This window comes from Pyxicephalus adspersus, chromosome 12, assembly GCF_032062135.1.
Source record: "Pyxicephalus adspersus chromosome 12, UCB_Pads_2.0, whole genome shotgun sequence".
Taxonomy (NCBI): domain Eukaryota; kingdom Metazoa; phylum Chordata; class Amphibia; order Anura; family Pyxicephalidae; genus Pyxicephalus; species Pyxicephalus adspersus.
The window spans coordinates 15,552,064-15,578,664 of NC_092869.1; the positions used below are offsets into that span (position 1 = coordinate 15,552,064).

Here is a 26,601-nt window from a genome sequence, read left to right on the forward strand (position 1 = left end):
TTTATTAACTTTTGGACATATTATGTGGAGTTATGCCTAAAAATTATAGCCTACAATGCATTTTGCATTGAAATTTGGACGGAATTAGACCGCTAAGGGGGTTAATCAGAATACTTTTGTAAAGATCCGTATCCAGGAAGAAGGGCAGAAGCTTAAACAGAAACTCTCTCCATCAACACATACTCAACTAGTAAAGGGCTACGAGAGCAATCTGATTGCTCTTTTAGCCCTTAAAAGACCCTTAAAAAAAACAAATTCTCGCACCATTGACTTCAATGGTGTTCAAATACGGCATTTGACCAACCGGAGAATTTCTCACTATTCGAATAGCTGTCGAATCGAATAGTGAGCTATTCGACCAACACTAGTAAGTACCCAATGAGACTACAACAATATAAAAGTACTTTATTTTGTGGGGGAAAGGGACCTACGGTTATTTAAACCTGTCTGAAAGCAGTTTTCATTTACTTCCAGGCTATGCTATCAGTCCTCCAAATTTACCTAATATGTCTTGAAAAATCACCTAATATGTAAAGACTATATCTGTGAAGGGAAAGGGATCTATCAGTGTGGAACCATTCTGATAATGCTTTGACTCACTCTTTAGGTCCTTTTATCAGTCTTCTACTATACCCAACATGCTTTGAAATATATTTGGCATATTATATCTAATTCCCCACCTGGGAACGCTTACAAGCAAGTGTCAACTTAACAGTCATCCTTATATACGTCCCATAAGTCCTTCATCCTTATATACAGTAGATGTCAGCCACTAAAAAAATATTCTCTTATAGGGTATTCTTTCCATTGAAATGGACCATATTTGATTTTAAAGTACACATTGGAAAATCTAAGTTCGCATTTCAGCCCAAGCAGCTATAACTCCATGTCTCCACTGTAAGTGTGTTTTTTACAAACACTTTCTTCTGGAAACCATATTCTTAGGTATATTGCTCATGATGTTATGTATCTTGATTTGTGATGACATCTATAATGTATTAGTAAATGCGTTTTTACATTATATATTTTTCTGACCTAAATTAGTATGCTTAAATAGTTAATGTATATACAATATCTTCTTAGAGTGCGTCATATTATTCTCCGTATCCTCTGAGGAAGCCCAACAAAAGGGCGAAATGCTTCGGAAAGGGAGACATATTTTTATACCATTTAAGTACCATTCAGACTTATTGAGATAAAGGTGTACCTTGTTATATGTGCAGCCATATACACTTATTTTAATGTTTTGTACAAGTTTTTAATCAATCTCTTTGGAATAGAATAAAGATTACCAAAACAATCCTTTTATTTAGGATAATATATTTTCTGAGTGCCACTGTAAAAAACCTCTGTTCTGCTTCCTTTCTTCTTTTCTACAAGTAGTTTTTATTTTCTGTGAACAAATAATTTCCAGCTAGTATTTGTAAGAATACTACATGTTTATGTGGGTGTTATTTATAGTGTCTGTTTTAAGGCTTGTTTATTTTGATTTAAGTATTTAGATTTTATTTCAGCATACACAGGTGGACAAATTTACCCTCATATAAGTCCCACTGGGGGCTTCAGTAATTTTGTTAAATTCTGCCTATTATAAACTCAGATAGTGTTCTTTGCTAATCTATTTTATGGCAGGCCTTAGACAGCATTTCAATGCAGAATTACAATTACAATTACATTACAATCACTATGCTTCAACATTCATATAGGTTGCCTTAAATTATGCTTTCAATTACCACCAGATAAAAAGAAATCAGAATCTATAGAAAACAGAACTTTAAGGTATTTCCTTAGTGTTATGAGAGCAGTTACCAACACTGGAACAAATTGATGTCCAATCTGACAACTCAAGGGAAAAGTCTTTTTACAGAAATTAGTCCAATTAAGTGGGAGTTGTTTAGACACATGCCCTAAAATATCAGTTTTGTTGAAAAAAAATTCAAATAAGAAAGTTTCTATGTTTTTTTGGAGAAATGGAATTTATTAAACTACCCCCTGAAGTAAAGAGATTGTCGGCATATTTCAGTATACCAGGAGCAAAATGCATTGGCTGGGACAGAAAGAGGACAGTGTAAAATCCCAAGGGAGAGCAAATATATGCAACAGAATCCCAGAATTCATGTGATGTAAAGTAGAGTCATTAAAGAGGGGATGTAATGTGGCAGGGTCCATGTCATGTAAAAATGGAGATGTATGAGGATTTTAGTATATTGAAATGGATCCACAAAGGCAACTCTGTATTGGCATGGAGAGGGGCTAGCTGGGCTGTTTGGTAAGCCTTGTAATAGTTATGTATATTTAGGGGTCCCAGGCCTCTGGAAGATCCACATTTGTAGAGGACAGCCCTGCTAACCTAGGTCTAGTAAAACTGGAAATAGCGGTTGATATATTATGCTGCTCCATGCACAGGATAGGTCTAGGGATAAGAACAATGTCCAAAAATATTGTGAAGAAGAAAGAAAGAGGTTTGAGGCTCAAGGTTGCAGAAAAAAATTATTATGTATAGATATAGTTTAGATTCATTCATAATTATTATGCACATCAAGTTGTCCTTTGGACAATTTATCTTAGATCAATTTATCTTAGATTTATCCTCTGTGTTTTTTTGTTCTCACAAAACTGGGAAATTGCATACTATACAAATATGCACTAGCAATAGAAAAGTATTGATGACCGTATTGGTTGCATACAACCTGATGCGTTTCGCCATGGTTAGGCTTCTTCAGGGGTACAATATTGTATACGAATTGCATGGTATTAGGATTACCAGTTAGCTATGTCTATTAACTTATGGTGAAGTCTCAGCTAGGAAATGCTACTATTGGTTGTAAAAGGAACCAAATAAGTGTAAGTCTAATTTATATGTTGGAGCTGTAGTGTCCAGATATATGTTCAATCATTCATCCAGTGTATTGGATCGCATAATGTTCAGCTGTTGAGTTGGCTGTGCTCTTGCTACTATCCACGCTGCTGCATACTCGGCATGATTTCTACAGTACTAACACCCTAATTTTTCTGCAATTTGAATATAACATTCTGGCTTAACAGCTGAACACTATCTGATCCATTATGCTGATCCCAGGTTCGAATCTCAGACAGGTAACTAGCTGCAAGGAGTTAGTATGTTCTTTTGTGTTGGTGTGTACTTCCTCGGGGCACTCCGCTTTCCTCTCAAAAACATAGAGTTATGTTAACTGGCCGTAGACTGTGTTAATTATATATGACTATGACTATGATAGGGACATTGGATTGTGAACCCCTTCAAGGGACAGTTAGTGATATGACTATGGACTTTGTAAAACTCTGCATAAATAAATACGTTACAGGTTTTCAATCTAGTTCTGTTAACATGAGGGCTGGAGAAATCTAGTTCTGTTAACATGAGGGCTGGAGAAATCTATGAATGTAGAAATATAGGAAAAACCATTTGTAAGCGCCGTATGTGGTAAAGATTTCATGATATGCGGTAAAAATTTCATGATGAACAACAGCAACCTCCTTTTAATATTGGTGATGGAGCAAATGGTAGTTGCCAGGAGTTCAAGAACTAGAATAAAAAAGCTAAGATAGAGAGGCATCTCAAGTCGTATTTTAGGAGAGGGTTAGTATTACCACGAAAGGGTAAGAATATGCATTGTAGAAAGGAAACACTTTTGGGCAAGATCTAGGAGTTGGATGTTGTCTCCCGCCTGATTCTTGGGTACGGAGGCCCAAAGTCGAAGTTCCCATGAACAGCAAGCCTAGGCCCCAGCCACAGGTATAAAGGGACCTTGGAAAGTTTTTTAATATCCATATTTAAGAGAGAAACAGGTCAAAAGGTGGCCCATAAGTGAGGATTAGTGTTTGACTGCTGTAACATGACTGTGGCAGCTCTCTGGCGAGAACAAAATGTTGTGTTAGAAAGAATTATGTGAGGATAAAACATCTAAGAAATGTTTTTAAAATAGGACCAAACAGATATCTAGTTCCAGCTTCTTATTGGTCTTAAGTGGCTTAATAGCCAGAGCTATTTCCGGAAGAGTAATTTATGTTTCCACGACTAATAATGAAGTAGTAATGCATGAAAATGTTATGTCATGAAAAAAAGATTTCAGCTTCAGACTGAAGATGTCAACTGAGATTAAATTTATTGAGTATCTCCTGGGGCATGCTTGCAAGTATATGGTGGCTAGTTTTAATAGATATTGGGGTAAACGTTTTAGGCAGTCTTCACAGGTTGTTAGCCAACATACTATGTTAGCAGAAGGGAAAGAGAAACAAAGGCAAAACTAGTTTTAAGCCAGCCCTAGTAACATTAACAATATTACGTGACATGTTTCGCTGATAGGCTTCCTCAGGGGATTCCATTAGAGACTTTCACTGGTCAATAGAATAGTGTAGAAAGTTACATTAGGTTAATAAATATCAGTGTACAATATACAATAATCATAGCATGACCATATTAAAAACAAATTTAGAGCAAATATAACCTAAATTGCAAGCCTAAAAAAGCCCTCACTGCGTCTTTCCTTTTTGCAACATACTATCTGGTTTATTCCTACCACTACATAAAATTTCGATTGGGACCAACAAAGCAAGCATTTAGTTGCTCCTTCACAGCTTTAATTTTTTTTGTGTGTTTACATTATTTGTCAAGATACTTTTCTAAGGCAAGTCTCTGCCTCACAGTCCCTGCAGGTGATGGGGCAAAGTGTGAATAAAACTGAATGATTTCAGTTGTGAGCGATTGTAAGGTTTCCATAATTTCACAAGACAAACATTATGAGGTGCCAACCAGGGGATTTCTGAATAGGTAAGAGAAAGGCAGGAAATTAGAACTAGATCAAGATTAGACCCGGGGAGAGTTAGGATTCTGATAACAGTAACAGTGTGAAGAAAATTTTTATGACCACAAATATGATCAATCCTAGAGTTATGAGGTGTTGAAAAGTGGATATAGTTGCAAATGTAGAATGTAACAGAAACAAGAGAAATGGTTTTCTGTGGCCAAAAACTTTTTATAGAAAAAAAGTTTTGTAAACATTACAATATGATGCAGGTGTTCATTATATTCTCACTCTAGAATCAGAGTTCCTATTTCCACTTAGAATCAGTTTCTATGTGTCTAATCTATGTAAGAGGGCTCAGGTCCTGATGCGTTTCACCCTATGGGCTTCCTTCGGGGACTAAGAGAACCACCCAAAACACTAACATAAAGACATACAATAACAATAAAGTGTGTACAGTTATTGGTCAAGGTTAACAAATTCAATTGACAGTATCAATGCAGTATATCAAATTAACAGATCAAATAAAGTATCAAGTTAAACTAATCTAACAAATTAACAGATCAGACTCACAGACTATTAGCACATAGGTATCTTTTCAAAGGTCAGGAGGAAAAGTAAAAAAAAAAAAACAAATATATATATATATATATATATATATATATATATATATATATACACATATTATACACATATGCATGTGCAAAAAAAAAAAAATATATATATACACACATGTGCATGCATATTATGTTAAGATTTGTGTATTTTGCTAAAGGTTTGTCCAATGGATATATTAATTAATTGAAGATAGAGTACGCTAAGGTTGGAAAAAATTTAATATATGTTATAGATAGGTGAGCAAACATAGGCTGGCGATTGTGTATGAAGGTAAGTAATACAGAGATATGCCTAATGATGTAATAGCATTCAAATGATAGCTATATAAAAATGGAATTCATGTACTGGGTAGAGGAAGGTAGGGTGAAATAAACATTGAATGAAGTTAGGAAGAAAACCAGGGAAATCTAAAGGAGTAATGGATAAGTGAAAAAATACATGGGTAATAATGTACTTAATTGTAATAAATATAAGGATAAGTTAAAAACAGGTATGATATCTAGATGTCTAAAGAGTTAATGGTAGAATCAAAGTACTTAAAGCATACCTAAACTCAGAATCTTCACTTTACATTAATGAGTAGACAACCCTTTTATTAGGGTAAACATTTTGTTTGTTTTTTGCAAGTGCAACACCCTTAAAAAAAAAAAAAAAAAAAAAAGAATGTAGCACCGCCCCCTAATTTTCGATCACCTAGGCGATGAAAGGGAGCGCAGAGCCTCCCGGAATACCTCCGTCATGCATCCCAAGAGGCTCTTGGGTGCTCCTTCTGTGCATGCCAGAGCATCTCAGGCATGCTCAGAAGGAGCCCTTTTGTCAAAAGGGAAAAAAAGTTGTTTTTCCCTGTCTTTGTCACCCGATCCTGCGCCTGCATCGGGTGATGTAAGAAGAACAACTCGAAAGAAGAGGCAAGGATGGCAGCGCCTGGCCCGCTGGCCCGAAGGTGGATATCAGGACGATGCGGGACCCGATGGAAGAGACCTCTGGACCGATTGACTGCTCTGCGGGATTGAAGATATTATTTTTTTTTTAAATTTGAGCAAGTTTTGAGTTTTCCTCCTCTTTAACATATGTGATTTTTTTGTAAAGGGTTGAATCAAACCCACCTGGGTAGTAGTGGGTGAGTATATTTCGTTTGTATCAGAATTGCTCCTGGAAGAAAGGATATGAAAATAATGATCCCAAGGGATCCAAACCTATCTTGATAAGAAGTGGAGGCAGCTGCCATCTAATATAGGCTGGGCTTCAGTGTCCTCATGTGATGGCACTGCGTATGTGCCAAAAATGTACAGGAATTGAAGGGGAAAACTGAATGCAAGGGAAGGCGAGAGTGAAAAAGGGAATTTATAAAGAGTGGAAATGGGTTACAGTGATGTGTGACTGTTGTTAAATTGTCATAGATGAGTGTGCTTTGAGGATGGCTTTTGACAGAGAGGATTAAAATATTTGAGCAAAAACAGGTGATAATGAATGAATAGGGTAGCTATAAGTAATGATTTGATATACCCATTATTGAAAGGTAGATAATATTAGCAATTAGGGATACTAGTGATGTAATAGTAATAGTATAGTAAAATGTAATAGTATAAAACACAACTAATGGGTATAAATAGATGTGGGGAAAAAAGAGGGGAAAAGCATCCTAACCAAATTTTAAAAGGTTTTGAAACCCTAATACGTCATTCAGACGAGAAAACCGAGTGGGTTGGCCTGTTGGTTCATTTGTATGCACTTTGGGTAGTGCATAGAACATTGGGATAGTGGGATATTTGAGTATAGGAAAGCCCTTGGTGGCTTTATCAATAATTCCTGAAGAGTTAGCTTGCCCAATAATAGAGTGGAATTCATCCTAAAAATTGAAGATTTTATGTTGTATTGGTTTGTACTATTCATGATTTTCCTATTATTTCAGGCATATAGATTTATAGTGTGGTGTGTCCAGAACTACCACATTACCGCCTTTATCTGATGGCTTTATTGTTATATTTCTGTACTTCCTCAATTTTCGTATGGCTTTCGCCTATTGTGGAGTGAAGTTACTCCCAGACTTTATACAATCAAAATTTGTTTTTAGGATATATTCATTCACCACATCCACAAAGGTTTGGATGTGGGGGTTTAAAGATAATTGTGGGAAAAATTTAGAATTAGGTCTTCTACTTTAGAGGTCAGCATTAAGTTTACCTGGGTCTATTGTCTTCAAAGTTTGAGCTTCCAATGTTGTTTCAGGTTCATTTTCACATAATAATTTGAAAACATCCTTCAGGACCTTAAAGTCCTGGGCCTTATAGGTTTTGAAAATAGGAGGTATTGGAGGAGGTTGGTTAGAAATTAGTTTTTATTAATAGTTTCCCTGCAAAAAGGTAATGTCCTTTATCATTTCAAATTTGTCAGGATATATATTTTAGTATTTGTATTTCCAAAGGAGATAGTTTGTAGGAGAGATTGATGACATCAAGATTTTCCCATTTTATGTGAACATTTAGTTTACTCTACCTACCTCTACCCAGTATGTGAATCACAATTTTTTATAGCTATCATTTGAATGCTATTCTATCATTAGGCATATCTCTGTCTTACATTAATTTACAATTGCAGGCCTATGTTTGTTCACTTATTTATCTATTACACAGCTTCAATAAATTTAGTGTATTTCAGGTCTGCTGAATCCACAATTTACATCAGTTTCATTGAATTGGCTCTAGTTCTTGTGATACAGGAATCGGAATAGACAATTTTACCAACAACAAATTTTAACACAGCATAATATTATCTTCATTTACACCAATGTTTTGCATTTTAGAAATTAAATGTAGCATTATTTTCATGAAACTTTCATTTGCCTACTTTTTATTCATACATTTTCGTTTTTTTTACAGAAATATGAGTTCTTCCCAAAGAAGAAGTTGTTTAAATTACCCCAATGTAATATACTACGTTTGTGGTGAATTCTCCCAGCAAAACAGAGAAGAAACATTAAAGAATTTGTGAAACAAGCATATCTTGCATATTTTAGTATTAAACTGGAGGACCAAGATAAGTATTGGTCTCCCCATATGGTATGCAAAACATGTGTACAGTGTCTACATCAGTGGAAAAATGGTATGGCGAGAGCCTAATCATGATAATGAAAGGTTTTCTAAATGTACTCTAAATGTAAAAGGTTTTAATCGTTAAAAGAACACAAGTGGGAGTACCCTGATTTGGAATCAGTAAGACATGTGCCGCATGGTGCTGATGTTCCCATACCAGTGTTAGGCACACTCTCTGATATTCCTGTATCCAACATGTAGGATATACAGGGTATGGAGTGTAATCCAGGAGTTAGCAGTGGATGAAAATATGAAGGAAATGTTACATCAAACCAGCAGTTCTCCCAAGAAGAGCTCAATGATTTAATACGTGACCTAAGTCTGTCAAAACAAGCATCTGAACTTTTAGCATCCAGGCTAAAAGAAAAGAACTGTCTGAGATCAAAAGTTAAAATAATGGTTTAAAGGACTAGAGAGGTGACACTCCTACCATATTTCAGTGAAGATGGAGACTTTATGTACTGTTGTAACATCCCTGGACTACTAGCCCATATTAGATTACAATAATACCGAGCAGAAGACTGGCGGCTTTTCATAGACAGTTACACTTGAAATTTGAAAACTGTGTTACTGCATACTTTTATGCATCAATTCCAATTGGTAACTCAACAAAACTTAAAGAATATGAAAATATCAAAATGGTCTAACAAAAGCTTTGCTATCATGAACACCAATGGTCCATATATGTTGGTTTAAAAATGGTGAACTTCCTACTGGGACAACAAAGTGGATACACAAAGTACCCATTGTAAGTTCTAGTAGATTGTAAGCTCTTCGGGGCAGGGTCCTCCCCTCCTGTATCACTGCCTGTATTAGTCTGTCATTTGCAATCCCTATTTAATGTACAGCGCTGCGTAATATGTTGGCGCTATATAAATCCTGTTTAATGTTAATAATAATACCCATGTTTCATCTGCTTGTGGGATAGTAGAGCAAAGCAGGATCACTGGAAAAAAGTGACATGGCCTTCAAGGGAAAACATGAAAAAAGGTGAAGCGAACATCAATAACAAGCCAATGGTTGACGAAGAAAAAAACATTCTCCCTCCACTACACATAAAGTTGGGATTAATGAGGCAATTTGTTGGAGCTCTGAACAAGGATGGTGATTGCTTCAAATACATTTGTAGATTCCCTTGATTGAGTACTGAAAAATTAAAAGCAGGAATCTTTGATGGACCCCAGATTCTGAAACTAATAAATTATTCAAATTTCATAAGTTACATGACTGTTACTGAAGCTTCTGCCTGGAACAGCTATGTCATGGTTGTCAAGAACTCCTTGGGTAACCATAAAGCAGCAAATTTTGAAGAACAGGTACAAAACTTGCTCATAAACTTTAAAAATGTGGGTGCCACTATGAGTACACTATCTCAATAGCCATTTGCAGTTCCAGAAAACCATGGCGATTTCAGTGAGGAACAAGGGACGAGGTTCAATCAAGATTTAAAAGTGATAGAAGAAAGGTATCAGGGCACATGGGACAGACACAGATTATGGCTGACTACTGCTGGAGACTTCAACGTGATTGTCCTCATCATCAGCATAAAGGAAATCATACAAATGGAGTTTTTCAATGACTTCTTTGTGATTAGTTCTGTAAATATACTAAATATAAAATATATTGACATTAAGTATTTCAAAAATTTTGTATACGTAGGCATATCTAGTTTAATTTTGCCTATATTTCATGTTTCATTAGTTTTCTAATAGGGTTAATATTGAGGTCATTATTTCAAAAACTAGAGCATATCTAGCAAAACCAATACCACATTTGGAATCTGTGCATCGAACATAATCTGACTAAATGACTTTAATCTGTTTGGCAAGAAAATGTTGGTTGACTAGTGTTATTTATCATAATATATCAAATATCTACTAAATTATTTCCAACATTACGAGGGGGTGCTGAGAAGTTCCTGGCTTTGCCCAGAAAGAAGAGAGCCAGAGTTATGAAATAACACATTTATTCAACCTATTCCCCTCTGAGACTTATGCACTTGGTACAGCATAGTTGCAGCTTTTCTAGACCGTTCAAATAAAAGTCCTTTGATTGGGCCGCAAACCAGCTCTCGGCAGCATCCTTGACGTCAGAAATTTCCTCAAAACGTTGCTCCTTCAGGTGTTTCTTCAAATTTGGGAACAGATAATAGTCCGAAGGGGCCAGGTCAGGTGAGTAGGGGGTATGGTGCACCAATTGGAAACCCAGGGTTTTCAATATGGCAGCCACAACATGTTCACCTGCACATGTGCGCAGGTGCATTGTCCTGCAAAAAAAGGATCCCTTTGGATCCTCCACGGCATCCACGGCATTTCGTCTTAATTGCCTCCTTCAGGTGGTCCAGGAGGTTAGCGTAATACTGTCCGGTGATACTAGAGCCCTGAGGTAGGTAGTCCACCAACAGAATACCATCTTTGACTCAGAAAACGGACGCCATTACTTTTTTTGCTGATGACTGGGTTCAGAACTTCTTCTGCCACGGGAACCCGCTGTGGCGCCATTCTTTTGACTGTTCCTTGGTTTAAGGATCATAGATGGGGAGCCAGGTTTCATCCTCAGTCACTAACCTAGCCAAAAAGTCCTGTGCAGCTTCAAAATCGTTTTAAGAATCGCAAAGACCTGATATTTGCACAGTTACATTCTAAGATATTAGGCTGTCATATGCTCCCACACTTATTTTTCTATTTCATCTGTAAGGGGGCAAAGCCAGGAGCTTCTCAGCACCCCCTCGTAGCGTACTGTCTTCAATTAGGCAATATATACATTGGACAAACAGTTAGCAAAATAAACAAATCTTAACATGATATGCATGCACATGTATGTGTGTATATAGATAAATATATAAAAATATATTTTTTTTTCCTTCTGACCTTTGAAAAGATACCTATGTGCGAATAGTCTATGAGTCTGATCTGTTAGATTAGTTTTAGAATTTGAATAGATTAGAAAAAAAAATAGATTAGAAAATTAGATTAGAATTTGTTAGATTAGTTTAACATGATCCTTTATTTGATCTGGTAATTTGATATACTGCATTGATACCGTGAATTTGTTAAACTTGACTGATAACTGTACACACGTTATTAATTGTTATTGTATGTCTTTATGTTAGTGTTTTGCATGGTTCTCTTAATCCCCTGAAGAAGCTCATAGGGCAAAACACATCGGGACCTGAGACCTCTTACATAGATAAGACACATATTTCTGGAAACCCTGATTCTAAGTAGAAATAGTAGAAACTTGTCTAGTAAGACTAATGATCTAACTCACAAATTCCATGTGGTTGGCATCATAGAAATTAATTTTTTTTTGGCCACAGAAAACCCCTCCTCTTGTTTCTGTTACATTCTTTCCTTCACCTTCACCTTCCAGGGGATGGCATCTTAGAAAAACATCAGGAAGGTCCAACCTCACCTTAACCCTATCTGCAAAGAAGTGTATGCAACTTCCTCCAAATATCCATGAGTTCATGAGAGTTTAGTAAATCCCTGAAGTATTGGTAATCAGAAAAAGGATAAGGTAGAAGATGATTTATTTCGGGTTAAGAAGGAATCGCAATACCCTTGCTTTAATGTTCTTGAATTTGGGATTAGAGAAGAAATTGGGAACAATTTGGACATAGAATGTTGGAATAGTATGCTCAGAGCCCTGGGAACAACCTGCAACAAAAGATACTGACCATGTGGATCTGCAATTTATTTAAAGCATTAAAAAGCTACACTTCTCCTAAAAGAAAGCATAACATCAAACAATATTGGCCATAGCAAATCAATGAGACACAAAAAGCTGTGAATGCTTAAAATATACAGAAATATATAGTAGTCTCGTGTCCAAGCATCATCTCTACTGCAGCACGATGGGTAGGAAAGATAGAGAAAGGTAGATAGGTAAAGTAGGATTAACCTGACACCATTTTTTACTGTAACACTAACTGTTTCAAGAGTTATCTGAAGATCCTGCAATATAATTTCAGGGTTCTTGGACACCAGCCTCAGTTAGCTCTTGGATGGAATTTGATGGGCCAGCACATATGGCAGTCATTTGAAACCTACTCCACTTGTAGATTTTTTTATCATTACAGTGAAATATTTGAGTTTAAATACATTTTTACACTCATAGGCATCCACAGCCTCCTTAGACAGCCCTAAAGAAATATTTCGATCTTGGTAAAAGGACACCTGTCATGAATCTACAAAGAAGTGACTCTAAAGTTATGACCCTCAGGCACATGAGACAGGCTGACACAAGTGATACAAGGCTGGCAGGTAATTTTGGAGTCTGTGATTTGTAGTCACAGGAAGAACAAAATAGTTTGGTAGATCATAGAGAACTCAGTGGCACAGGTGGTATACGGTATCACTGGCGAGGCACAGGATTACAGGAGATACATAGTATCAATAGAGAGGTACGAGCCACACCAGGTACACAATACATTGGGTCATGAGAGATAAAAAGAGACACTACGGATGCATGAGGTCACAGCAGGAACACATATTCACTGGAGAGCAACAACAGAAGAAGAAGAGGAACCTTCACAAATTGGTCGTATAGAGAGAGGACACACAGGACACAGTAACCCCATGGGCAGATGGGATTGTTGAAAAAGAGATATGAAAAAGAGACTCACGAGAAGTGTGATAAAAAATTATGATGTTACACACAAACATTGACATGCAAAACAAAAGGATATGACAAGCACTGCTAGGAAATGCAGCAATTATCATTATTATTACACAAAATTTATATAGCGCCAACATATTATGCAGCGCTTTGCAAAGTCCATAGTCATGTCAATAGCTGTCCCTCAAAGGGAGGTAGTGGTGTCTGTCTGTATGTTAGAGATGATCTGAAAGTGAATGTTAAAAAAAAATTATTGGTAGAGTTGGGGATGAATAATGCACAGTTAATTATTAGAGTCTGCTATAGGCCCCCAGTACTAAAGAAAAGATAGATTATCAAGTACTTACACAGATAGCAAGGGCTGAACAGACTAGGACAGTGATAGTGTTGGGAGATTTTATGCAAAGATACATTTTTGAACAAGAGAATTCCGAAGTGGGACTTTCTAGGGCTAAATCAATATTTTTAAAATCAATAATTTTATTATACCCAAACAAAACAATTAAAATTTATAAAACATGACATATATCCATAAAGAACAATGTAACATCATCTGCATAGTTACTTTCTCCCCCCAAAAAAATCTACATCAAAATATTGTTTTTTTTATAAAAGGGAGGAAGGAGTATCCTTTATTAATTTGACCCGCTTTGCAGCGCTGGGGCTGCTTCTCCAGGAATGAGAACAATACAATACACTGAACAGATTATATATCTCCTTAACAGGAATCAGTGGTTGCAAAAAGTGCACGCAACATACACAGGGAGTAGACAACAGGCACCCAGCTACTTCAATGGAATTCAAAAACTGGAGATTTTAAGAAGCAAACAATGGAGGGAAATCCTATTCACCAGAACCTGGATGAAAAGTGAAAGTTCCAATGCAAATGTGCTGCACAGCTATGAAAAGATCTCCTATAACTTGCCATCAGTCCAAATGAGCTCATTGCATTTGACACAGTCCCCCTCACGTAGTTAATGTGCAAGTTAGGGTTTATAGGTTTAAAAAATTCAAAATGTAAATGGAGATAGAAAACTAGCCTAAAGACTAAACTCCATCTTAGAATTCTTAGTGGACCTGAGGCCAGGAAATCTAAGATGGTGCCTTGTCCATTGGAGAAGGCAGGCAGATCAGAGGACTGGCAGAACATTGTATAATAGAATACAGATTTCCTGATAGATCTGGCCAGAGGGAGTCATTTCAAGCAGATCCCCTACTAATATTTCAACATTTTTATCGAAAACATATCAGGAAGAAAATGAGTACAAACAATATTTCAGAAAACAAACAATGAAAAGGGCACCAGGTATATCAGAAATAACAATCGGTCAAAGAAAATAATAATGATTCTAACAAAATGTTTCAAAACAAGAAAAATGCCTAGACTGAGTAATACCATAACAAAAAGAGAAAAATGTTTTAAACAATGGTGGAGTGGTGTGCATAAATAGCGTAAAGTTGCCCTTAAATGGGATGTTTGGCAACCCTGATAATTTTGAAAAGATAAAGAACAAATGAACAGAAAGGGGTTTTTAAGGCAAAAATGTGTAATGTATTGTGTATAATTCCCAAAATACAGTAGAACAATCATCAATGTACAGAGCTGTTATACCAGGACCTACATCTTCATGGTCCAATTGTCAACCAATGAAAATACTTCTAGACATAGGTCAACTACTTATTATCGTATTGTCATCATAGATGGCAGGACCGCAAAGAACCAACGCAAAAGAAGGGGGTGTTTTTGTTGCCCGCAGCAAGAATACCCGACGTGTTTTGACGGTCGTGGGCTTCCTCAGGGAAAGCTGTACGCTTGTAATTGCAAGTATTGCATGCAGTCTAGGTATATTGTAGAATATAAAGAAATATAAGTCTTTCATGAGAACACAATATACGGCAAAATTTTGATATTACTGTTAGGAAATGATATTACTGTTGATATTACTGTTTGCCTGTGACCCCGACTCTGCTTGTGTTTTGCCCTTGTGTACTTAGTTTGGTGGACGGATATTCTGTGTATGACCTCTGCTCTCTATTCTGGACTTGTTGGAATCTTGGTACTACTTATCTGTGGGCCCCTGGCTTGCTGCCAGCCCATTCCCAGACACCATCCCTTGCCCAGTATGTCCTGGGGGCAACTGGGTGCTGGAAGAAGCAACCAGTCTCCTGAAGCTGAGCAGGGGCATACTATAGGTGAAGACTTCTGTGTTAGATTGGAGTACTGGTGTCTGGTGGGGGTTGGTGCTGACCAGGGCCCTAAATTTACATTACATAGTTACATAGTAGGTTAGGTTGAAAAAAACATAAGTCAATCAAGTTTAACCACTAGGGGAAAAATATCCCAGATATAAAACCCTATAAGACATAGTTGGTCCAGAGGAAGGCAAAAAAAAACCCTGGTACAATTTGCTTCAACAAATTCCTTCCTGATTCCATGAGGCAATCAGATGTTTCCTGGATCAACAGTCACTGTTATTTTTACTTTAAAGCCTTAATACCCAGTTATATTTTGTTGTTCTAGAAAAGCATCCAGCTTTTTCCTAAAGCATTCTATAGTAGTTGCTGAATCCACTTCCTGAGGGAGCCGATTACACATTTTCACAGACCTTACAGTGAAGAATCCCTTCCTTATCCGGAGCTTAAACTTCTTTTTCTCCAGACGCAGAGTGCCTCTTGTTCTCTGTAATGATCTCAAAGTGAATAATAGGGAAGAGAGTTTTCTATATGAGAGTTTAAATATTAAAGATGATCATATCCCCCTTAAACGTCTCTTCTCAAGGGACAATAGATTCAGTTCAGCTAATCTCTCCTCATAGCTGAGCTCCTCAATTCCTTTTATTAATTTAGTTGCCCTTTTCTGCACTCTCTCTAATTCAAAAATGTCCTTTTTTTGAACTGGTGCTTAAAACTGAACTGCATATTCCAGATGTGGTCTGACCAATGCTTTGTACAGGGGCAGGATTATGTCTCCATCTATGCAGTCTATTCCTCTTTTAATACAAGAAAGTATTTTGCTAGCTTTAGATTTTGCAGCTTGGCATTGCACACTGGTAAGAAGTCTATGATCTACCAGAACCCCCAGATCCTTTTCCATTTCTGACTCCCCCAAATGTATTCCCCCTAGACAGTATGAAGCATGCATGTTGTTAGATCCCAAGTGCATAACTTTACATTTATCTATAATAAATGTCATTTGCCACTTGGCTGCCCAATCAAACAGTACATCATGATCTGCTTGTAGATTATAGACATCCTGTATGGATTTAATTCCATTACATAGTTTGGTGTCATCTGCAAACACAGAAATGGTACTTTTAATCCCAAACTCTATATCATTTATAAATATGTTAAACAGTAAAGGTCCCAACACTGAACCCTCTACACCACTAATAACCTTAGACCATTCAGAGTATGAATCAATAATTACAACTCTCTGGGAGCGGTGTTTAGGCCAGTTCTCTATCCATTTACAGGTTGACTTTTCTAAACCTGTTGACCCTAACTTGCATAATAACGGTCTGTGGGGGACAGTGTCAAATGATTTAGCAAAATCCAGGTACACTATATCAACTGCTACTTCACTGTCTACCTGTTTACATACTTCCTCATAAAAAGAGTAAATTTGTTTGGCAACTTCTGTCTTTCTTGAAGCCATGCTGACTATCACTTATAATATTTTTTCTAGCAGAAACTCCTCTATGTGGTTCTTTATCAAACTCTCTAGGACCTTTTCAACTATGGACGTTAAAGTAACCGGTCTGAAGATACCTGGTAATGACTTTGCTCCCTTTTTAAAGATAGGAACCACATTGGCCTTACACCATATCATCAGTACCTTGCTAGTTACTTAAGTGTCTCTAAAAATTAGAAATAATGGCTTTGAAATAACCGAACACAGCTCTTTGAGGACACGTAGATGTAATCCATCAGGTCCTAGTGCTTTGTCAACCTTAATTTTTCCAAGCAGTTTCTCAATCATATAAATTGTGCCATTGTGACTCATTTAATGCAGTGACATTGCTACACAGAATTAAAAAAAGTGTTTAGTAAATCTGCCTTGTCTTTATCCCCAGTTACCAACCCAGCGACAACCTTTGAGGGCCTACATGCGCAGATCTTATCTTTTTGCTATTAATATATTTTTAAAAACTTTTGGGGTTTGCCTTACTTTTCTTTGCAATCTGTCTTTCATTTTGAAGTTTTGCACATTTATCTTCTTTTTACATCTTTTGGTATATTCTTTATAGTTTTCAAATGATAAAAGTGATCCTTCATTTTTATATTTTTGGAATGCCCTTTTCTTGTTCCTTATGGCTATTTACCATCAGCTGTGACCCACATAGCTTTTAATTTTAGCCTCATAAACTTATTACCCATTGGAATATATTTTTAGTGTGCTTTTGTAGAATGAACCTGAAACATTCCAATTTCTGTTCTGTGTTCATTGAGGAAAATATTGTCTCCCAATCCAAATCACAGAGAGCTGCCCTTAATAATGGAGAATGTGCTCTCTTAAAATTAAATGCTTTTATCTTTCCTGTTTTACAACTTACATTAAATGAAACCATATTATGGTCACTGCTACCCAGATACTCACATTTGTTAAAAGCTCTGCATTGTTAGAAAGAACTAGGTCCAGCAGAGTATCATTTCTAGTTTGGACTTCTATCAAGTGTACCATAAAATTATCTTGTATTAAATTCACAAATTTCCTCCCTTTTGCTGTTCCTGTAGTGCCATTACTCCAGTCATTGTCAAGATAGTTGAAATCCCCCATCATTAAAACACTTCCACTTTTTGCTGCTTTTTCTTTCTGTGCTAGAAGTTGATTTTCTATTAATTCCTTAGCACTGGGGGCCTATAGCTGACTCCAATAATTAATTGTGTGTTATTCAACCCCACATTCAACTCCACCCATAATGCCTCAACCTCATCGCTTGTTCCATCTGCAATTTCTTCTTTCACATTCACTTTCAGATCACTTCTCACATACAGACATAAACCACCACCCTTTCGTTTGACTCTGTCTTTACGAAAGAGAGTATTTCCAGGAATATTGACAGCCCAGTCATGCGAAGAACACAGCCAAGATTGAGCAATACCAACGAAGTCATAATTCTCCTCACTCATTAAGGCTACCAACTCCCCTATCTTGTTTGCTAGACTTCTAGCATTGGTGAACAGGCTCTTTAAACCATTGCTGCTTTTACCATCATTGTTTGCCAAATCATTTTGTTTTTCAGTACAACTAGTACTGCACAATCCAATGTTTGTTTGTAACATAGCGAATCTCCTTACAATTATCCATAATCCTCCCCCCAACTATCCCCAATCCACCCTCCACTAGTGTCTGACCTGACTAACCTTTCTGCCACCTTATTTGACTGTCCCACCCCCCTCTTTCCTAGTTTAAATGACCCTTCACCATTCCCCTAAATCTTTCCCCTAGCACAGCAGACCTCCTTTCATTTAGGTGCAAACCATCTCTGGCATACAGGTTGTACCCCAATGAAAAGTCAGCCCAGTGCTCTATGAACCCAAACCCTTCATTTTTGCACCATGACTTAAGCCATGCGTTTAGCTGTCTGAGCTCCCTCTGTATTTCCTGTGTTGCGCATGGCACAAGCAATATTTCAGATACTATAGCCTCCGAGGTCCTTTTCTTGAAACTTGAAACCTAGTTCCCTAAACTGATTTTTCTATCTTCCATCTATATTGTCATTGGTTCCAACATGGACCAAGACAACTGGTTCCTGTCCAGCCCCTCCCAGTAATTTGTCCACTCCGTCCAGCACATGCTGAACCCTGGTACCAGGGAGACAGCAAACCATTCGGTTGAAGAGATCCGGGCGACAATCAAATCTATAGAATCTCCAATGACTATCAATTGTCTTTTCATTCCTGCATTTACCTTCCCACCACTACTAGATGTGCTACTCTCCCGGCTGTTAGGAGTTGCAGTAACATCTAGAGTTGCCATCACTGGGTCTGCCACCTGCACATCTTCCCATACTTTTGCAAACATGTTGGGTACTTAAACACAGGGCTGGCCTTCCTTTTCTGGGAGCCCCTACTACTCCCTCTAGTTACATTAACCCAACTACCTATCCTGATTAACCTCTCCACCCTCCACATCTAGGCCATCAACTGCCTGTACAGTGAGCAGGAGACTCATCTCAAGGTGATCCAGTGATTTCAGTGTTGCAATGCGCTTCTCCAGCTCTCCAATGCGAGATACCAGAAAGGCAACTTGCTCACATCTGACACGGCGGTATTCACCTAGGAGCTGTTGCTCCATTTGTGCATACATGTGGCAGACTGTGCACTGAACCAAACTTACCATCTTGCTACCACTCATTTTCCCAAATACAATGTTTGTATGTTTACAAGGAGTTATACATGTTTACTTACAGTTTGTGGTTACTTTAAGTATTTAACTCATTTTGCTTTCAAACTCCTGTTTTTTCCAACTCTAATGGATTAAAAAGCCACTTGTTTCACCAGCCAAACAATGAGTAAGCTCAAGGTGAGTCTGCCAGGAACTTAAATCACCTGTGAAACCTTGACCACTCCCCCTTTGACCCAACAGTCAAACAAACCCAACTTCCAAATGAACAAATATTAGAGTCCTGTTTTTTCCAACTCCACTTGATTAAAAAAACCACTTGTTTCAACAGCCAAACAGTGAGACATATCAAACACAAAAATGATACAAAATGATATTATCCATAGTCTCAAAATGAAAGGATATTAGAAAACAGAAAAACGTCAACTTCACACTTTCGTGATCGTCACACAAAGTTCACAGGTTAATACAAGCTGGAAAACGACATTTGCTTCTGTACCAACGTGAGTGGTTTGATAATGGAGTTAGGTTGCAAATACATACCAGAGCATACAGCTGTATTACTGCATAAAGGTAACAAAAAACCTTCTGTTCCTCCTGCTCATGCCTTCTCAACCTGCAATTGAGATATACAAAATATATGTGCTTTCTGTGCCTGTGGAACAGTCACGATGACAGCAACCGTTACAAAGTGAAAGAATGGCCACCCAGACCTGAAACACACTGTTGAACGTGAAGCATAAATCACTCATTGATCCACAGAAAGTTTACCTTTCGCCACTTTATATTAAATTTGGATTCATGAAAAACTTTGTCGATGCAATGAATCGTGATGGTATAGGTTTTCAGGATCTAAAGGACAAGTTTGGAAAAGTTATAACAGATGCTAAACTGAAAGCAGGCATTTTTGTTGGTCCACAAATCCGCAGTTTGGTGTGTGATGTCACATTCAGAGACAAACTCAACCCACTTGAACTTGCTGCTTGGGATTCATTTGTGCTAGTTGCACAAAACTTTTGGGTAACCAGCGAGCTGAAAACCATGCCGAACTTGTGAACAACATGCTAACAGCATACCATCAACTTGGTTGCTAAATGTCACCTAAAATTCATTTTTTACATTCCCATCTGGATTTCTTCCCACAAAATTTGGGAGATGTAAGTGATGAACAAGGGGAGAAGTTTCACCAGGACATTTCTGTTATGTAAACAAGTTATCAAGGCTGGTTCAACCCCAACATGATGGGTGACTACTGCTGGTTTCTGCAACGGGAGACAGCGGAGAGCCACAATGGCAAAAGCAAGTGCCTGAAAAACCTCTGAAGTGTACATGTGTGTCAAACAAGGACACTTGAATTATGTGTAATTGTATATGTGTTGCAACATAAAACTACGTTTTTGTAATGTCATGGGTCAATGTCAACTATGAGGCAAAAGTTAGGTATGTATAGAGATTACAAAGTAACTGCAGAACGAGAGATTGTAGCTAATTGCATTTATATGCGTATCTAACTTAAGATCCTGACGTCCTAGGCAGAATCGGACCTCAGATGTGGATTCAGTGCACTTGATTTAGTAAAGGAGACATGGATTAGACCAAAGTAGCAGACAATATTTATTTTTTTGTGATGCAGTGTTATCAGTGAGATCCTGCAAATATGAGATTGACGATGAACCAATTAATGGAAAAACCTCCTTATAAGCATAACATGATACCTAATATCCCTGTATGGGATCCCTGGGGATTCCTTATGTGAATCAAGATAACTTTGATGACGGATTATGTAAGTACTCTTTGCCTATCACTTTTGTGACAACCTCATAAAAGATTCCTTTTAAGTTGTAATTTACTATTATTACGATTCCAGATTTTGCTCATTATTTTTAGTACAACCGATAATCACATTATAGAAGCATCCCTATCAACCGATATAGTGGAAGTAACTAAATAGGAGCCCAAATTAACCACTTAGGAAACTCAGAATAACTTTATTATCATGGAACACTGTCACATAAGTGATCCATGATCTGATATAAAGAAAGCTTTAGCCAACCAAAAAGTAAGCCTATATTTTACGTTATTTTTAACCCAAAGAAATTACTTAACATTATTAGTTTTTTGACTAGTATTATTTTCTTTGATATCCAGGCTCTACTACTCAGCTAACAATAGGGGTAGCTATCACTACCTTGTCCCCCACTCTCTATCCTATACGGAGTCTCATATTCAGTTCCACTTTCTTCTAACTAAGCATGTAAGTACAATATTTTCTATCTAATAACAGCAATTTTATTAACGTTTTGAATCGTCAGTGATAAAAAGTGTACCATAATAACAATTAGAAATCACAATAATGCTCGTATGCACAATAAATATTGTTAACTAACACAAATTACATAGAAGGTACTTTATATTTATCTATTTGGTATTTTTGTCTTCAAACATAAAACTGAATATATTGTTATATTTAGTGCTTATGATTTATTGAATATATTGGTATATCCATAGCTATGAATAGTCTTAAGATATCCCCTGAGGAAGCTTTTTGAAGCAAAATGCGTCGGGTTTTAAGATACATGATTGCAAGCTGCCTTTTTGTTTACAGGTAACATCTATATCATGGATATTGAAACTGTGAACTGAAATTAGAATGTATTATGTACAGCCTAGGTCTTTAGCATAGAACCCAGAACCCAGGGTTAAATTGTGTGTTATTAAATAATAATTGTTTTTGCACTAGACTGCCAAAAAGCCTGTCCTTTCATTCCTCTTTTCACTTATATATCATGACCACAGGCTTGGCATTGTAAGTGTTTATCTCTCTTGTAAAAACTGACATCCCTAGGGATAATCACAACTTTATATTAATGACAGACAGTTCAAGTTTACAGGCTTAAGATTATATCTGTAATAACTAAAAAGACAATAGTAATGAAATACATTTTAACACTACTATATATGACTATAGTCTTCTTTTCTTTTTAAATAAAACCTAAAGTAAGAGCATTACCTGAATGACCCTAAAAGCAATGCCAAATCCTTCTTCTACATTCTTTCCCTCTAAAATGACCTGCAAAATAAGAAGAATTTAAAGTTAAGTACAGTGTAAATGTTTATATTTACATTTTGTGTATGCTTGCAGTACTATATTTTACAAATATTTTAATTTTAATTACTGAAAATTTGGATTAAAGATATTGTCCCAAATGATATATAAAATAGTAGTAAGGCAGTAAAAAGGTAGGTTAAAAAAAAACATGCTAAAAATATGTACATAGGAGAAGGTGGTTTGTTGTTGCTGTCATACGTATACTGAAAGCAACAAACCAGTAAAACAGAATAATAAACAGGCGCCTTTAACAATCTAAATACAAGGAAAAAGGGCAACATATAAAATTTACATTATTTAGAGAGAAAGGGTTTGGGAGTGCTCCAAAGTAACAAAGGCATTAGAGTAGGAACCTCATTTTCATTATACTTATGCTGCCAAACCAAAAAATGGGGTAGGGGATTTTCAGGATCCACTTAAAAGCAACATGGTTTGCACTTAGAAAGGTTTTCAGAGGTGGGAAAGATATTGAAAGACCTTCTCCAACTTTATGGAAAAAAAAAACTGCATAGAATTACCTGCATGACCTTCCACTGTGTTTGTTTTCCCTCCAAGTCATTTTATCCATCAATCCTGCTCCAAACATGCCCTTACCACTACTTGTATTTTCTTCTAGTAAGAGCTGCACAGCCACTTCCAAAATGACTGACAGATCGCATGTCCATGTCAGACTTGCACTGAAATGCACCACTCTCCACCAGCCTTTAGCTGTTAAGTTAGTTAGCAGGCATTCAGCAATTGGCTTTGCCTGCTCTCTACCTGTTGTGGAGGCTCCATGCCCCTCCACGGCTCTGGGCAACCGCGGGATCAGCAATGCCGAATGCTGGTTTCCTCCTTCTCTGAGACATTCAAGATGGTGGTGCAAGACACGAGAGAGAGCGCTGCAGCACCTTCCGGGTCTGGGGTTTTGGAGTCTCCAGCCTCCCTCCCTGTTAAGGATCCTCAGCACAGAAGTGGATATTGTGTCAGCACCACATGCCCTTTCATATGCTTCCCCTGACAACTCAGATGTGCCAGTGTTAGCCCTGCGGGTCGTGCCAATGCCGCTGCCCCTAACTGCAGGCATAGGCGCCGGGTCCTTTCTTTTCTCTCCCGCCGTCATACTGACTTCGCGGGCAGCAGGTAGCGTAACCCCACTACCTGTGTTCCATGCCAGAGTTTCTTTCCTGCTGGAGACTTGCCCTGGTGTTTGAGATGGCGTGGGTGTGTCTCACTTCATCTATGAGGCAACACATACACGTCCTCTGTTTTAACAGCCTATGGCTGGATTTCTGCAGGTATTAAAAGGCACTTCCTACTACAGGAAGTTGCCTGAGCAATCTCATGGTTTTAGCTTATCTAACTCCTAGTGCAAAGGTACTTCTTCTGTCTGCTTTGCTGTGTACCAGATCTTGTTTACTGAACCCTTGGACTTTGCCTGTTTGCCGCCTGACACTGACCTCGGATTTTGTTTATGGACTTTTGCCGGATTGCCTCCTGACCTCCGATCTTGTTTATGGACTTTGTCTGATTGCCACCTCTCCTATACCCTCTTGGCCACGCAAGCCCCCTCGGTGCTTGCACCGAATACCTTGACCCCTCTGGTCAACTGCCACTGACCTGGGGATTGCTCTGGAATGGGTACCTGGCAGCTAACCTGCAGCCCAAGCCTATCCTCACCATCAGAGGCTCTAGTGAAGACCAGGTAGCGGCTTAGATACGCCCCCCAGGAGCATACCCAGTCAGTGGCACAGTGGGTTCACACCCGCTTGCATTACACCCAGCCATCCCACCCATCTTCCTTGCTAACTGCTGGAGGAAATTGGAATCCTGAGACTATATCATATAGCAGCCTAAATTTAGGCTGTAATAGGCTGTAGCTGAACAACCAAATTGCTCGAGGTCACTATTCAGGTGTCACTGTATTCATTTGTAGAACCTGCATTGCAAATCACAATAGCAGAATTATCCACTAAAATCAAACAGGATTTTCAAATGCCACATATGTATAAAATGAAATAAAATGTCCTATTGGATGGTGGAAATTCATGCATTATAAATGATATCAATCACACATATATAGTATCCCACCATTCAAATCATAATCATAAGCAAACAAAACAAATCGTGCTATACATGGGAAACCTTTTAGTTTAGGGACCTAGAAAACCTAGTTTAGGGACCTAGAAAACCATGAATTGTATATGTTAAAAGCACAAAAAAAAAGCTTTAATATCAATCATAACATTTAAAACCAAATTATAAAAGTCCTTTAAAAATTCCTGAAAAAGTAACACAATTGAACATGGTTACATAGTACTAGTATAGATAGAAAGGTCTGCAAAAGCTGGCAGAGCTTTAATAGTGGGAGATTTTAACTACCCTGACATTGACTAGAGTAATAGCAGTACAGGTACGGTAAAAGGGCAGAAATGTATGCATTTAATACAAGATAATTTTATGGTACACTTTATAGAAGCCCCAATTAGAAATGATACTTTGCCAGACCTTATAACAAAGAGCTTATAACAAATGTGCATTAAAAAGACAATCTGCGTAGCAGTGATCATAATATGATTTCATTTATTGTAAGCTGTAAACAGGAAGTAAAAGCGAGAAAAGTAAAAAACATTTAATTTTAAGAGAGCAAATTTTCCATTATTAAGGGAAGCTCTCTGTGACTTGGACTGTGAAAGATTATTGTTCAATGAATGTTTCAAGTCTGTTCAACACAAACACACTGAAAAATATATCCCAATGAGTAATATGTTAGTCTAAAATTAAACCCTATGTGGCTCACAGCTAATGTTAAAAAAAGCCATAAAGAAAAAAAGGACATTCCTTTATGTATATGTAAAAATATGTAAAAATAAAGGGTCACCTTTATCATTTAAAAACTATAAAGAATATTAAAGGATGTAAAAAAGATAAAATGTGTAAAACATCAAAATGAAAGACAGATTGCAAAAGAAAGTAGGGCAAACCCCAACATTTTTTCTAACCAATAACAGATGAATCTGTAAACCATCAATTACAACATAATAGAAAATATCAACACAGGTGAATCAACATACTATACACTAACAAATTACCAAAATACTGAGATACAGACATTGACTTAACATTACTTAACAGTTATCGTGCAGTTACATTCGCATAAACAAAATCATACAATAGAGGATACAATAGAAAACTATCATAATTCTCACATAAAATGCATTACAAGACTACAGGTGGATCATTATCCAGTAGCCTGGTGACATACCAGGAAGTCTGCTCAAACATAGATATTATACACCATTTAGTAGTCAGTGGTAGCATATTTATATATGACTCCTATAACTCAAGGAAATGTTGCGTCTTTAAATCTTTGTGAATTGAAGCCTCTAACCAGTCCATTTGGAAGACGTGTCTAAGCTTTACTAAAAATAAATGCAAAGTAGGGGGGTCTCCACTTATCCATTTATGTAAAATCGCCTTCTTGGCCACCATTGATATGATTGCGAGGAGTCTGCTGCATCCTCTGGCTACCCGGATCTGTTCAGACAATACTCCAAACAGAACCCAGATTGGAGTAGGCGGGCGATATGTTACCACGTGGTTCAGTGCAAACCGCACCACCTGCCTCCAAAATCTTTTAACTAGGGGACAGCCCCAGAACATATGAAATTTTTAATAATAATAATAGCAAAAAGATTGGATCTGATCATGTAGGCCCCCTAAAGGATGTCTCTGGGTTAGTAACTGGGGATAAAGGAAGGGCAAGTTTACTTAACACTTTTTTAAGCTCTGTACACAAAGGAAAATGGCAGAGCTCAAGTCAAAATTGCTAACAGCAATGTCACTGCCTTAAATGAGCCACAGTGGCTCAAAATTGATATGAGTGAGAAACAGGCAAAATTAAGGTTGACAAAGCACAAGGACCTGATTGATTAAATCAACATGTCCTCAAAGAGCTGAACTCCGTTATTTCAAAGCCATTGTTTCTAATATTTAGGGACTCTTTAATCACTGGCATGGTACCAATGGATTGATATATAGCCGATGTGGTACCTACCTTTAAAAGGGAGCAAA

General features: G+C 37.4%; 1 protein-coding gene across 8 annotated transcripts in view; it reads right to left on the reverse strand.

Moving 5' to 3' along the window:
- Positions 1 to 26,601, reverse strand: part of ZFYVE26 (zinc finger FYVE-type containing 26) — a 387,669-nt gene that overhangs the window by 15,505 nt on the left and 345,563 nt on the right. For 6 of the 8 annotated variants that reach the window (XM_072427511.1, XM_072427513.1, XM_072427515.1 and 3 more), the window contains one exon: positions 22,450 to 22,509. The exons of 1 other annotated variant lie outside the window; for it this stretch is intronic. In XM_072427511.1, the coding sequence (XP_072283612.1) occupies positions 22,450 to 22,509 (60 nt within the window). Of the gene's footprint in view, positions 1 to 19,982; positions 20,056 to 22,449; positions 22,510 to 26,601 lie in introns of all 8 variants that reach the window. One more of the 8 variants, XR_011922929.1, reaches the window with a different exon arrangement.